This window comes from Solea senegalensis, linkage group LG9, assembly GCF_019176455.1.
Source record: "Solea senegalensis isolate Sse05_10M linkage group LG9, IFAPA_SoseM_1, whole genome shotgun sequence".
Classification (NCBI taxonomy): Eukaryota; Metazoa; Chordata; class Actinopteri; order Pleuronectiformes; family Soleidae; genus Solea; species Solea senegalensis.
The window spans coordinates 7,462,270-7,477,403 of record NC_058029.1 but is presented as its reverse complement, the minus strand read 5'-3'; the positions used below and the strand labels follow the sequence as shown (position 1 = coordinate 7,477,403).

Here is a 15,134-nt window from a genome sequence, read left to right as displayed (position 1 = left end):
CCAATAAGAACATAACATAACTTAATAAAATTACATGCACATGAACTAAAATGTTTGTCTTTGTAAGGTAATACTATAGCACTATGTCATAGTGAGAAAATGTATAGATATAATAAGATATTATAGGTTACAAGTTTTGTGACGGCTGGAAGGTAGAGCTCCATTTTCATACAGGTTCAAAATTATTATTTCAATGTATTTCTTAAATGCATATCTCTAATACATAATCAGTTTAAAAAAAAAGAAGATCGGAATAGCCTTTTAAATGGAGAGCTTTCATCAGTTGGGTGACTGACAAGGGAAAATGTACAAGCCACAAACCATATGAGTATTAAATTGGTATCTAATGTGTATTTCATGCAGGTGTGTTTATTACGACACAAGCTGTGAGGAGAAGTTCCACTTTTCGTATTGCTACTACACACCAGTGTTTCCCAAATCCTGGTCCTTGGGGACCCCTGCCCTGCATGTTTTAGATGTTTCCCTGCTCCAGCACACCTGATTCAAATAGTCAGCTCGTCATTAAGCTCTGCACAACCCACTCATTTGAATCAGGTGTGTTGGAGCAGGGACACATCCAAAACATGCAGGGCAAGGGTCCCTGATTGACCACGATTGGGAATCACTGCAATACGCCAATACACAATAGTGGCCAAACAGTAGGGGTACTGAAGTTGACCGTTTGAATTTTCTCTTCTAACGAACTAACTTGCACCTCAAGCCAGAAATACGTTACTGGCCAGTAATTATAGACAACAAAGAATATCAACATCTCTTTTGAAAAGCAGACCCGTTCTAATTTATTGTACAGTTGTGCAACATTGTTAAATCACATCTGCTCAGTGAAGCTCAGTTGTGGATGCCCTTGTCAAATGTGTCTTTGCTACATGTTCATTTACTGTTTATGGGAGATACATTCTTTCACAGCTAAGAGAGGGTAAAAGGTCTTGAGTTGCCAAGGGGCTCACAATAGCATCTGTGTTCAATAAGAGCTAACAGCTGTTTACTGGTTAACAAGGCAGATGGGTCAAATAATAAACACGGAGTTCAATTAATACTTTAATTGGGCTGAACAGGATTGCGTTGTTACCTTGGTGAAAAGGGTCAATTCAGACAAATAAGGCTCAAGCTATATTTAAAACACAAGCAGCACTGTCCATTAATGTCTCAACCTCACTATGTACAGTCAACATTATAATAGGACCACATTTTTTGGTAAATGGTCTGTATTTTATGTAGCACTTCTCTTGTCTTGATGACCCCTTAAAGCTTCTTTACGCTACAGTTTTGCTGTTTCATCTCATTTGTGCAGCTTTTACTGTCAGACATCTATTATACCCATTCACATGCTGCTGGCACAGCTGTCAGGAACACTGGGGGTGGTGGCACTTGGGGTAAAGTAATTTGGCCATTTTGCCAAGGATACAACAGACTAGTGGAGCCAGAGATTGAACCACAACCGTCTGGTTTAGTAATGATCTGCTCTACAACTGATCCAACGTCACACCTGCTTTTTCATGCCGCAGCAGACCGGCGATATCATGCCAACAATTGTCAGGAGCTTCAGTAAATCTTCATACTGATTGATAGCTGCTGTTTTCGGTATTATTAATTTGAATCTTTGTTCTCAGTTTTTTGTGGCTACAATCCTGATCAAAATTGTTTACTGCTGAGAATCAGCCAATACAGTGTAATCCAGTATACTAACAATAAATGTATTATTGTTAGTGTTGTCTTTTTCTTTGGCTAATTGATATTATTAATCCAGTGCTTGTTTTGCCAAAAGTCAGTGATACTCTATTATGCCATGTCTAGAACAACATATGTGTATACATATATTTATATATATACATATATATATCATTTCATTGTTGCATCGGAAACAACTGCTGTGCCGTGTTTATCTTCCTTCCTTCACTTTGATAGTTTGTCGGGGTCATGTGAAGGCAAGATGGAGATTTGTGTGTGAGATACCTGTCAATGAAAAGGGGGATTACCAAGACTTTCTGCAAGTTGCTTCATACTCTCTTCACTCGCCTTAATCTCCACTGGTTTAGGAAAAAGACCAATTGTTGTGTTCCCCTTGCGTGCAGTAGTCCATTATTTTCCACTGGGAGGTATAGACCCAGTGTTTGATCATAATGTGTTGCCTGCTCCAAAGGCAAGACAGGTCCACTGCACAAGAGCCACAAACTGATGTAAATATGTGCTAGGGTTTGGAATTAAGATCTTTAATATAAATTAATGAATTAGTTATTCAGTTACAGTTTATTTTTCTCAATGAAAAGAAACATTGGACACATTCTTCTAGTTTCTCAATACTGGCAGTGTCAGTGAGTGAGCTTTCTGCACACAGTCATAAACATCCCTAGACAATTGAATGTGTGGAATAATCATCACTACCAATGCAAAATTTCAGTTACGACGGCAATAGAGAGAAAGGGAAACCCTGGTGTCGCCTTTGATTGAAAAAAATAAGTTGTTCACACATTACATACGCAACATCTGGACAGGGCATCATGTCTGTATGTCATCATCAGTTGCTGACCCAGGAGTTCATAACCTATGATGATGTATGCATTCAGGATCATTGGTCATGTTTTGGTCATGATTAGTAGAGACAAATACACCCATAAGATTTAAGGTTAAAGAAAAAAGAAAAAGAAAACTAGTGTCTCCTTCTGTTTCACATGCCGTAGGCTGCCCTAACTGTACCACATGCTACATTTACTGTGTTTATATGTGTTCATAAAAAAGGGATGGTGTATTTACTTATATTCCCTTCAGGCTTTTACATACAACTGTACTCGTTTGCTTTATTATCTGCTCTATATGTGTTGACATTGTAGCCACTCTAGTATTGATCTGTATGTGGATCTTGCTTTCCACTCTTTCACTGAGATTACATCAGTATCCTTGCAGTCCTGCTGGTGCCAAGGTGTAATGTAGCCGCACAACGGTTACTATGGCTATAACAAGCAATGGTACTATTGATTGCTGCCATGTGGTTACATTAAGGCTATAGCTGCTAATTGTATGTGATATGGTGATGTAAATTATTGCTACTTAATTAGCACGTTTCTCAGTTTGAAGAACTAATGCACTTGGTTTATGTACATATTAAACATATGGTGTGAAATAGCATTTTGACTCATTCTGACACATTTAATTTGATGCTCATTAATGTGTTTTGTTTAATATGTAATTGTAAAAAGTATCAAGTAACTGACATGTGAAGGAACAAGAATAAGCTACAAAATAAAGTAATATCACTATAGATTTTTTGACAAACATTACATAATTTCCAGGTAAATCCCACTGTGCCCTTCTTTCCAATCCATTGCATAAATGAAGATCTGACACCACAAACTAATTAAAAGGACTGACATTTATCCTCAAAGAGCTTAACATCACTTATGCAGACAATAATTAACTCCTCACAAAGGCTGCAGTCCTTGTTGATCATATATAGATAACGTGAAAAAAAACAGACTTAATTTGAAGAGACGCCTGGCTCTACACAGTTTATGCACATAATGTAGTGCACACACAATTCTAAACTGCTTGCCAACAAAATACACAGTGCATTTGTCTAAACATCATGCTGTGTTTTGCACCACCATGAAGTTTAAGTTCTCAGTTCATTTGCTCACAGTAGTTCCCAAAAGGTAATGTCAAAAACACTGAAAGTAGAAACACAAAACAAAATGTAATATGTTAGGAAAGATGTCATACTGTTATGTTATTTGTTTTATAAATGTATCACTCAATATCAATTCTCTAGATCTGTTTACTACCTAACATGGACCCACATGTTTCTGTGTGTCTCTAGATGTTATGCCTGTGTATTAAAGTCAGTCCAATGGACTGTGCCAGAGCTCTTAACAATGTATTTATGATTTATTTTCATTCTGTTTCATATGATAAACAGCACCTGCTTGATGATACACTTTTAGTTTATGTTTGTCTGAGAGAGAGAGAGAGAGAGAGAGAGAGAGCTGAAGAAATGAGGCCTGTGCCACGAGTGTCTCACACTAACAAAGACAGGTGGTGCATGAAGCAGAGGGAAAGACGGGAGGAAGAAGTGGAAATGTAGAAGGGAGTGTGGAGCGAAAAGAGAAGGAAATGGTGCAGTTGATGCTCAGTAGGCGGGAAGGAGAAGGACTGGCTCTTCTTCCTCCTGAAAGAAGACATTAACAACGCTGTGCTGGCTCCTTCTGTGTCCATCTATCAGTATCTCTTATCTTATTGACAAAGCATGAGGTGTCCTGAATGCTGGGACTGGGCACAAGGCCAGCCGGCTGATCCTAAATGGAGCACAGAGTCATTGATATGTGGGATTATCTCGTATTATGGTCATGCTTCACTTTGCACCCACCCTACCTTGCATCACAGGACTGAGACTGCTGGCAAGCACATAAACACAGCAGCTTTACACATGCTCGACAAAGGCAAGCCCAGTGTGTGTGCTTGGGCTCACATGGCTCTCAAGACTATCTTTCAAATCAGACACCCACTCAGATAGCGTCTTATCGGAAACAAAAAAGATACCAAGTGCTGCGGAGACTCATCACCTCTCTTCTATTTCAACAGGAAGAGCCATATGTGATGTTCAAGAAGTCTGACAAGCCACTGTATGGGAACGACCGCTTTGAGGGCTACTGTATAGACCTGCTGAGAGAGCTGGCCAACATCCTTGGCTTTACTTACGAGCTTCGTCTGGTGGAAGATGGGAAATACGGAGCTCAGGATGAGAACACAGGCCAGTGGAACGGGATAGTCAAAGAGCTAATGGACCACGTGAGTCTTTAAAAAATGATTGTTAAATAAAAAGCATAATTGTTAAGAGTCAAATGTTCTCTTTAACCTTCATTCCAGTTTATAGGGCAGTCATTTTTATAGTCTTGGCCAATGGTAATTTTACTTATGAATATCATGTTTTGATTACGGAATCATGGGATTTAGGACCAAAGCAACACTGAAGGCAGAAATGCACAGGAGTTTGGCCAAAATATGACACTGCTGATAGCTTGATATATATATATATATATAAAAAATTACTGGAAGGAATAATGACAGAACTAAAAATAACATTCTTTGTAATCACTGTCATCACTAAATCACTAAAATACTGCACTGTAACAACTGCTTTTGAATAAATTACCAAAACAGCTGCCAGTGTGTTTTTAGTAGAAATGATAAACTAACAGACCAACAACTTCCCTCTCATCAGAGTTTGTACTTTAGGATACTTTGTTGAAGTGATGAAGCAGTTACTAGTTACATGTGCAAAGTCTTTATTTTGGTGAAAGTTTCATTGCTTGTTTAAACTAAAGTGCCGTGTCAGCATCTTGTGCCATCCAGATTTATAGTTGGAAATGGTTTGGAGAGAATGGAAGTATAACACTACGGCCCACCACAGGGAAAAGAAAGTGAAAGAGAAAGAAGAAAGGGGAAGGTAACAACGAGCACCATTTAAAAGTACAGTGATGCGAGGCAAGCATAGATTCTGTTGTGAGTTGTTTCCCCTACAGAGCTTATTAAAATACACACAGGCTCACACAATCTGCTCACAGTGTAGATCATTACATCCGACAAAGTCCCTGTTAGGATAAACTGCATGGACAGAAAAATATAGCAGCTGCTGCATGCCCAATAGTCAATACCTGACCCCATTAGAAGCAGCACCCACGAGAGGTCAAGTCCTGTCGTCTGCTTCTGCTCTTGATCAGTGCAGTGATTGGTTGTTGTGACAGTCTTTTCATGGGTGAGGGGCCCAATCCCCTGTGAGATGATGTTCAGCCTGGGTTTGTCCCACTTCTTGCTTAGACAGGCTTGACTTGGACAGATGGTTATTGCAGTAGACAAGGCCTCAGAGGACTGGAGGGGTGTGGACTCACACAGAAGAAGTTCTGTTGCAGAGAAAACACTGAAGTTGGGAGCAAATTCAGAGGAATTTGACAATATTGTCTTTTGTCTTTAAAATGCTCAAAGCACAGTCATGATGCTGATGTGGCTTTTCTGTGTGGGTTATGTTAGACTAGTCCAGCTATATTGGATGATGCCTAAATAGTATCAGCAGGACTTTTCATGTATGACAGTTGTGAGCACTGACCTAAGTCAACTCATCTTCAAGTGACGTATGGCACTCATGTGACAAAAATGTTGTATCTTTAAGAATTTGATCAACAAACCATATAACATACATTTACACATAATGAAGAATGCAGTGGCCAAGACTGTGTCCTAATAGTGAAAAGTTTAGCTCCAAACAAAAACATTTTTACTACATTCCATATAACTGTAGATCAGGTAAAGTAGTTATATAAGAACTTTTATTCTTTTTTGCTGATCCTCCAAAGTATTGACGACCTGTCCACATCTCTTGCTGCACTATATAAAGTAAAGTGATGTGACAGGCAGCTGCCAACCACTCAAAGCAGGTAAAGAAAAGAAATGAACGATTCAGCCCCCAAAGAGGGAAAAGGGTTTAATAGCAGTTTAGTAGCGAGTGTGTACTTGATGGATGTAAAGAGAGAGTGCTTTAAATTTCTTGCTGAGTGCCTTATTTAAAGGACAGACTGTCTTTTGTGTAAAAACCCTGTTTTCTTAATTTGATTGCCTTTAAATGCTTCCTGTTCTTGTGACTTATAGCCTATCCATCTTCCCTTTTTATGTTTGATGTTGACAGAGAGCTGATCTGGCAGTGGCTCCCCTTGCCATCACATACGTGCGCGAGAAGGTTATCGACTTCTCCAAGCCCTTCATGACGCTGGGTATAAGTATACTGTACCGCAAGCCCAACGGAACCAACCCCGGAGTCTTCTCCTTCCTCAACCCTCTCTCGCCTGATATCTGGATGTATATTCTGCTGGCTTACTTGGGTGTCAGTTGTGTGCTGTTTGTCATAGCCAGGTAACATGTCACTCCCAGTGATCACTGCTTCACACACAGTAAGACACATGCTTAGCGGCCATTGCTCAGCCTCGCCCATCTGACTAACAGCAGGCTAATCTCTGTAATTACAGGATGCATCCTGAGCACATAATGGAAGCTTACCAGTCAACACAATGTGAATACTAATCAGCCATCATGTATCAAAGCTCATATTTAATGACTCTGTCTTTTGATATATTACATGTAGTTAAACCATGAAGACCATCGGGCATTGATAAAGAACCAATTATGCGAGCAGAGTATCTCGTTTCTAGCTCGGCATGGCTGCTAGGTAACTCGAGGCTTGTTTTGACTCAGATAGATATCACTTAAGTACAGAAACCCCAGGACACACAGACACGTGTACACAGGAATACAGACCTTGGGCAAAGAAGTTGTAGAGCTATCAGGCATTTAAGGGTGGTGTGCATGTGCCTGAGTGAGTGGCAGGTCGGATATGTGTGTGAAAGGAATATGTGTGGGACATGTCCAGCTTGATGTGAAAGGCTGCTGCCCTTCTCCCACCTTTCCCTCACTGTCCTCAGTGTCCCAGAGTTTCATTGTGTCTTTTCTCCTCTCTTTTTTTTCCCTTCACCTTGTTTCAAACACAACTGTGACTGAGAGATATGGTTTATCACGTTTATTGCCTGCATATTGTGGTTCACGGTCTCCATTAAGCGAAAACACTGTCAGGTGCACACCTCAATAGATTAGACATGGAACAAGAGTCGACTCAGCCTCCTGTGCCTTCAACCTCTGCTTAGAATGACAATATTGTCCATACTCGTTCTCTTGGATAACCTTCTCTGGTGTCCATGAAGATGTATCTTTCCTCAGAGCACCGTGGTACAGTTTCAATGCGTCAAATTCAATTCAATTTTATTTGCATAGCAAGATAATATACATTATCTCAAGGCACTTGACAAAGAAAAGTCGAGCCCTTACAATTATTATAGACACCCAAAAGGAACACAATGAGCAAGCACTTGGCGGCAGTCTAGTGAAAAATCTCCCTTTTAACAGAAAGGAAGCTCTGACAGAACCAGACACAAAGTGTGTGTCCTTCTGTCTCGACTGGTAGGGGAGAGGAGAAACAAGAAACGCCAACCTTTACCTAAACCCATTACACTGAAGGGCATAAGTGGCACTACAACCTGTAATTTCAGGCCTCTCACTGCAGTTAATCACTGCCACCCAACTTAAACTGGACGCATGGAGGGAATACTGCAGAGTTTGAATATAATGCCCTGACCCTCCTTCACAAAATGTACAGGGTGCTAGAACTCATTTGCACTGTGGTGTTTCTTTTGAGGTTTTATGTTTATTGTTTGGGAGGCTCCAAATTGTACAGTATGTATGGGCTATTTTGATGCTGGTTGTCAAAAAAAGGAATAGGTGGAGCATTCTAGTGATTAATAATAGGAGCGTATTGTTTTCTTTTTTCATCTAGGCTCAGACGAAATCCTTTCGGTTGATAAGACCAGGCCAAAAGTTTTTAAAGACTTACTTTCTTGTTCTGGTGGTTCCTGATGCTGGCAGCTGTTTGAAGCATGGTGAAGGAGAAGAAAAGTGAAAGAAAGATTTTGTGTTGACTCTAAAACTTTTGGGAGTGTGCGGCTCGCTTGTAGCCGTGACCCGCCAGTTTTATCGTTAACACTATTATATTTTTGTGATGTTACTGGCGATATGATCACACAAAAAGGATAAAAAGCAGCAACTGTCATCTAAGTTGGCTCAGAATATGCACCTATCTGTTTTTAGTATCACAATAAGTACATGTTTGGGTAAGTGTATACATTTTCCCCCCTCACCTTATTCCTTCTTTTCTCCTGTGTACACAAACGCATGCTGGGCTACAGTTGCATGTTTCTGCTGTAGATGGTAGCACATCAGATTCTCACAAAGGTTCATGAAATGAGAGGTCTAAAGGGACATTATGTATTGTGAACAGAAATGTGGAGGTTATATCTTTCTACTGTGAGAGCATTATATACTTATTCTTTTACTTATTTGAATAGTCATCAGCCTTAGCTTTGAATTCCCCAAATGATCCTTATGAGAGATTGAATGACAGCAGTTGCACAAGGTCATTTAAAACAACTCTGGAAACAGTTTGTGTTTAAGGCCCTTTGTGATAATGGAGGTTGCGAGTCTTTGGGCCTGTTGTTCTGGATCCTCTGCTACAGGAAGTGATGTTACAAAAGGTCTAATTGTAAGAAGTGTCCTAAAAATGCAAAGAAATCACTAAATATGTTTTTATATGTCATTTCTATAATTAGAGCCTCTTGATAAAAATTATGTTTTAGGGTTAAAGTTTGATTTTAGATAAGATAAGATAAGATAGTCCTTTATTTGTCCTGCAGTGGGGAAAGTTACATTGTTACAGCAGCAAAGACAGTATAGATGAAGATAAAATATAAAAGAAAATGACAATATAAATATTAAGATATTAGATGTTGACACATTCAACCAAGACCTGACCTGGCTAATTCCAAATTTACTGGCTCTGGAAAAAGTGTCTTTGCTCCTGACAAAGGTCATAATTCATGTGGGCACAAGAACTTCTCAGTGTATCCTATGTATGTGTGTCCTTCATCCTCCAATTAATCCTGCTTTGGTGGAGAGGTGCATTTCTCTCACTTTCTGTTTACACGTGTCATTTCTATAATAGCAAGTCAAACTCATTTCAACTGAGGTTGTGAGAGCAAACTGTTTTGAACCAATTTTTAGAGACAAAACCTAAGACACTACAAAGTTTCGTAGTACCGTGCATTTATAAATATCAATATATGTATGTTTATATGTATATACGTACATATATCTGTGTGTGTATGTGTTTGTGTGCATACACATTACACATGTTATCTCTGTATGCTTGTGTTTGTGCTGTACTGTGTGAGTGACTGTTTGCATGAATGAGAAACTGACAGCGACTAATCCAAGCAGTGACATACACAACGCTACAGTTGGAGCCATGTGTAGGCCATGTTCACTCGCATGTAGTATATGAACTGCTAATGTTGCCGGCTCTTTATTACCTTTATGTTTCTTGTTATGACAACACTCAGTACTGCCCCTACCTTTGGCACAGGTGATGAAATGGTTGGAAAACACACTGCAATACATTACTCTGCGTCTGCCGAGGCCTTTGCATCATCACCTGATTACTGATGCCCCACATTATACACATGAAGCGAACTCTCTTTTGACATGTGAGAATCAGAGGAAGACTTTAAATGGTCCCAGACTATTCCTTTTCATTTCTTAAACATCACAATACTAATACACTTCTTGACTGTCTTGCTCAAAATGGCAATTTATCAAAAATATGCATCAAGTTTAATTTGACTTCCCTTGAATGAAAACCCCTTTGTGTGTGCTCATAGTAAAGGCACATCCCTCATCATGTGGATTAAAATATTCCATCCAAAGCCCTGGAATGCACTGGAGGTGCACATATGAACACAAATTATATTTTGGCTCTTACGTAAAGAGATATTTGGTAAATTTTCTTGAACTTGAGAACTTGAGTGCATACCGGGTTTTCCACACTTGAGCTGTGTCAGTTCTATAGCCACCTCCTTAATTGGAGGCTGCACTTAAATGAGCGAACAAAGATGAAGAGGTTGGACTTTACCCAGTGCACCAAACGTATGTTTAAACAATGGTGGCCAAAAACTACAAAGTATCAGAAGAACTTTAAAATAATTATGTTATGGTATGTATGTTAGTTGTGTTGCTAGGTGACAGCAATAACACCCTAGAAAATCTTTTGTGCATCAGCCAGACCAAGAAAACTGCATAGATCACAATGACCTCATTCTCTTGTGGAACAAGGCAAGTTAGTTTTTGCGTTGAACATACTGCAGACAAAAGAAATACAGAAACCAGAGCTAATTATTATACAGTAATATAAACACTATAGGCAGCAAACTAAAGGTGCAGAAATATAACCCAGAGACAAGTGAAATCAAAAGTAATCCAAATTCTGGTTCCAGCTCTGTGATGCATCATTTTAATTTTTTAAAGAGAAGGTTCCTTATGCCAGGCATTCTGATCCACGAGCAGCAATAATTGAAACCATGACAGACTGAAAGCAAACACAGAGACCTCAGAGTCTCTGTATCCACCTCCCTGCATTTTTGTTTCACGTGGATAGGCAGCAATGCTACAATAAGGAAATATTAGAACAACCACAAAATGCCATCCAGAATTTGTCACCTAAAATCCTGTGACAAGCGGATGCAAAGGAATCATGCTGACCCTCGCTGTTCATCCGTTTTGACATTGGTGTTATCCTGTGTGTTGTCACTGAAATTTGTGCACGATGACCCTGCCCTTGTAAAAAGATTAGAAAAGAACTCACATTGTTTCTGCACTGCTGCTGAAATCCTTGCCTTTTTTTCACCCCATATACTTATCTCTGCACTGACCTTGCTCTAAGTTTCTGCCTCTGGAGCAGAGATGACCTGAGATAATGTAAGGGCAGTGTAATTGGATCAAACTGACAGCAAACAGACCCACAGCTACAATAAGAGACAGGTTAAGCTGCTGGTTTAGCATTCCCTGAGCCAACCAGCAGCGGCAGCATCAGTCCAACCAACCTCTCCCATGATCCAGCACTGCTTTGGACAACTGTCCTCATGCTTGTTCATGGTGAGTGGTAATTGACTTTTCCAGATGGATACAGTGGAGTAAGCACTGCGAAAATAAAGTATATTTTCATTTCAAAACTAAAAGCATTATACTTGGAAATTGTGAATTAAACTTTAACAGGATCACAATTTGGATACAGTGCTTAAAACTAAATTCTTAGGGGTAATAATTGGCAATAAATTAAGATGGAAATAACACATTAACCATGTAACAGCCAGAATGTATTGTAATATATTACGATACTGTATAAAGCTCAAGATTGCACACATACTGATCACCAATTGACCCATATATGACTTAATATTTAGACGTCTGGGAAAACATATGACACTAAAACAAATTCCATTTTCTTACTACAAAATTAATGTCATATGAATTGTGAAAAAACCTTAACTTGAGCCAAAATGCCCACTATTAATTCCACTAAGCATAGTGTCATTTGAAGATTTAGTGAATTACAATATAATACAAATTGGGTTCAAACCAAAAGTTATACAATTATTTAAGTATCTGATAGAATCGAAGAGGAACGTTCACAGAAGAACCACAGTTACAAACAAATGTTAAAAATTCTTATGTCAGTGAGGAGGTTCAAACTTAGAATACCTAGTATCTATATATACACATGTATATATGTATGTATGTGTACATATATATATATATATATATATATATATATATATACATACCAATACCGATAATACCTAAACATATTCAGACTTTCCAAAAACATTGCAAAAAACTATTTGAGAACGATTTAACCTTGCAGTATTCTATTTAAAATGTAAGTAATGGAAATATTGTGCTGGTGGTATACTGTAACCAGGATTATTTAATTTAGATGTTTTTTATATTATATTTAGTCTAAAATGAACCAAAATAGCACATATCAATCAGTTAAATCATTCAGATCTCGGTGCAAAGATAATTTAGCGTGCTGCTGTGAGGCAGCAGTTCAGTTGAACTCAATTTGGAGCTGCAAATTGACAAGAAAGCAAATGTTGGGCAAATTGAGTGAGCAGATGGATTGACTTAAGGCCAAGGATTCTGTTGAAGCAGACGTCAGGACACATTCAGAGGTCCCGCATTTGCACTGCACAATATCCTCCTGAGTGTTGTAGGGATAGAAAAAGAGACACCCCTAACCACATTACCATGGTGAAGCCCATTAGTCAATGACAAGGGCCAGTTATGATGCTGTCATATTATCAATACAGACATACATCTTCATGGAGAGTCATGTCTTACAGTACCTAACATGGAACTACTGTATTTTACCCAGAGGACAATGGATCAAAAAAATACAGCAGTACAGCAGCTTCATTGGTATTATCCTCCATGCAGATGTCCCATCCACTTGAGGTGATCATTCTTGACTTCCAGCACAGTAAAAAGACCCACACTGAGACAAGTCTACATTATGCATTGCAATTTGATTAGTCAAACCGTGGTGTCTGTTAAACATCTTGAGTCAAGATATGTCCCCGGTTCCCCCAGCACAAACCAAATCAGGTCAGGATGCTTAATTGTAGACCAATCAACCTTTACTAATGTAATGTCACTTTTATTTAACATGAATAAATGGAAAATCTCTCTGCTTGAGGAGTGCATGGATTGCGAGGGAGCGCAAGTGCTGGCGTGGGCATGACAAGAATGATCTGCTGAATATTAATGTTTTTCAGAGATTACAGGGATTATTAGTTTCTTTTCTCATCTGACAATGGAGTTATTTTCATACCCCATAGATGAAATTACTGAGGGAGCTGCCTTTGATATGAGCATGCCCACATGAGGAGCCACTTTTGGAATATGAGAGATGATTAACTTGAGCCCACTCCCCTCTTATTGTATGTTATGCAAATTGAAGAGCCCACAAGTAGTCATCCTTAAGCCTTTATTTTGACTTAACAGGCCATTCACTAAAAATCATAATCATCTCATAGTAATTTAAGTAATTCAAGTAATAAACTCCTAATTGACTAATGGAATTAACGACACAGTAATCTGCGGGTACACAAAGGGAAATCAATGTTATTGTGATTATTGTGTTCTCACTTGTGTTTTCCAGAGTCTCTCGTATCTCTGGGTATGACTAACTAAACTGTGTTTTGTCTCCCTTGTCTCCCCAGGTAGAACCTGTCTCTTCTATTTAAATGCTCCGACTTTGTTCAACTGCAGTAAAATGATTTATATATGTGTTCTCTGTTAACTGTCACAGGTTTAGTCCCTACGAGTGGTATAACCCCCACCCTTGCAACCCTGACTCGGATGTAGTGGAAAACAATTTCACCCTGCTAAATAGTTTCTGGTTCGGAGTTGGAGCTCTCATGCAGCAAGGTAGACGCCTCTGCCTGCCCCCTTTTTTCTAGCACAAGTCCCACGATTTTGCTGGGGGTCAACCTTGCTCTTTGACCTGGCCCGTGACCATGCATGGGGGCCTCTGTGCATGTAGCTAGACTATTAGTGTCCAGCAGGATGGAATGAGTGGGATTTGAGAGATGTGATGACAAGTAAATGGTGATTGTGCATGTTTTTCTGTATTCCTTCCCCATAACTCTCCCCTCTTCAAACACCTTCCCCCCATGTTTTTACAGCCATTTGAACAGGTAAGTGTGCCCCCACCCCCCAGAATACCTGAGAGGAATCAGATGGTTGAGATTGGATGAGAATGTGATTTTAGCTGCCTGCCCTGCCTGTTTGGTTTCATTTCCCTCTGCCAAACTAATGCCATATCTTCTCAACTACGTATCATCTTTAGACTGAAACGAAAAGACATAAAGAAGGGGGGAAAAAAACAAGGGAATTTCATAAATTCTGTGCCTATCATAAAGGGAGGCATGTTGCAAAATTAGGGTTTCTTCTGAGGTGGAATACCAGTACAACATAATCATAAGAAGCAGTGATGAGGACTTATAAACCATGGTGTATGTGTGTGGGTCAGTTCAACTGGATTACAAGTGATTAAAGACAATTACAAGAGAAGAGTAAGAAAGACATAGGAGATCATGAACCCTGGTTGTAACTATTAACACATTGCCTTTTTTTCAACCAAGGTTCAAGGTTGTTTCTTATTGCCTCATTACTTCTATCTGGGACTATCTAGTCCCATGCATACATATTTGATTATTCATATTAGTTACTGTGTTGCTCACAGTACACAAACAACACTTTATATGTAACAATATGTAATAATATGTTAATTTTGTTAACACTACTTTGGCTTTCAGTACTGTGTCTACATTGCAATGTAAAGGAACATATAAGGGATATGTAGTATATAAACAATATAAAACTGAATCACTGAATGCCCATGACATCAGTACATACAGTATCTTAGTCTTCCTGTGGCTGAGAACTTCTCTTGTTGGCTGCCAACATGCTATCACTTACTTCCAATGCATGCTTACTAATATCCTTCAAGTAGCTACCTCACATAATTTTAATGATTTGGCTCTAGAGATGCAGGTATTATTTAAATTAAGTATGATATATGATGTCTGGCTTGACAGTAACCTCACACCAAAAAAATCACCCAAAGAAAT

General features: G+C 39.1%; 1 protein-coding gene across 2 annotated transcripts in view; it reads left to right on the top strand.

Moving 5' to 3' along the window:
- grik2 (glutamate receptor, ionotropic, kainate 2) overlaps window positions 1–15,134 on the top strand; it is a 186,774-nt gene that overhangs the window by 129,862 nt on the left and 41,778 nt on the right. For both annotated transcript variants that reach the window (XM_044033726.1, XM_044033727.1), the window contains exons 11-13: window positions 4,594–4,800; window positions 6,692–6,915; window positions 13,811–13,929. In XM_044033726.1, the coding sequence (XP_043889661.1) occupies window positions 4,594–4,800; window positions 6,692–6,915; window positions 13,811–13,929 (550 nt within the window). The remainder of the gene's footprint in view (window positions 1–4,593; window positions 4,801–6,691; window positions 6,916–13,810; window positions 13,930–15,134) is intronic.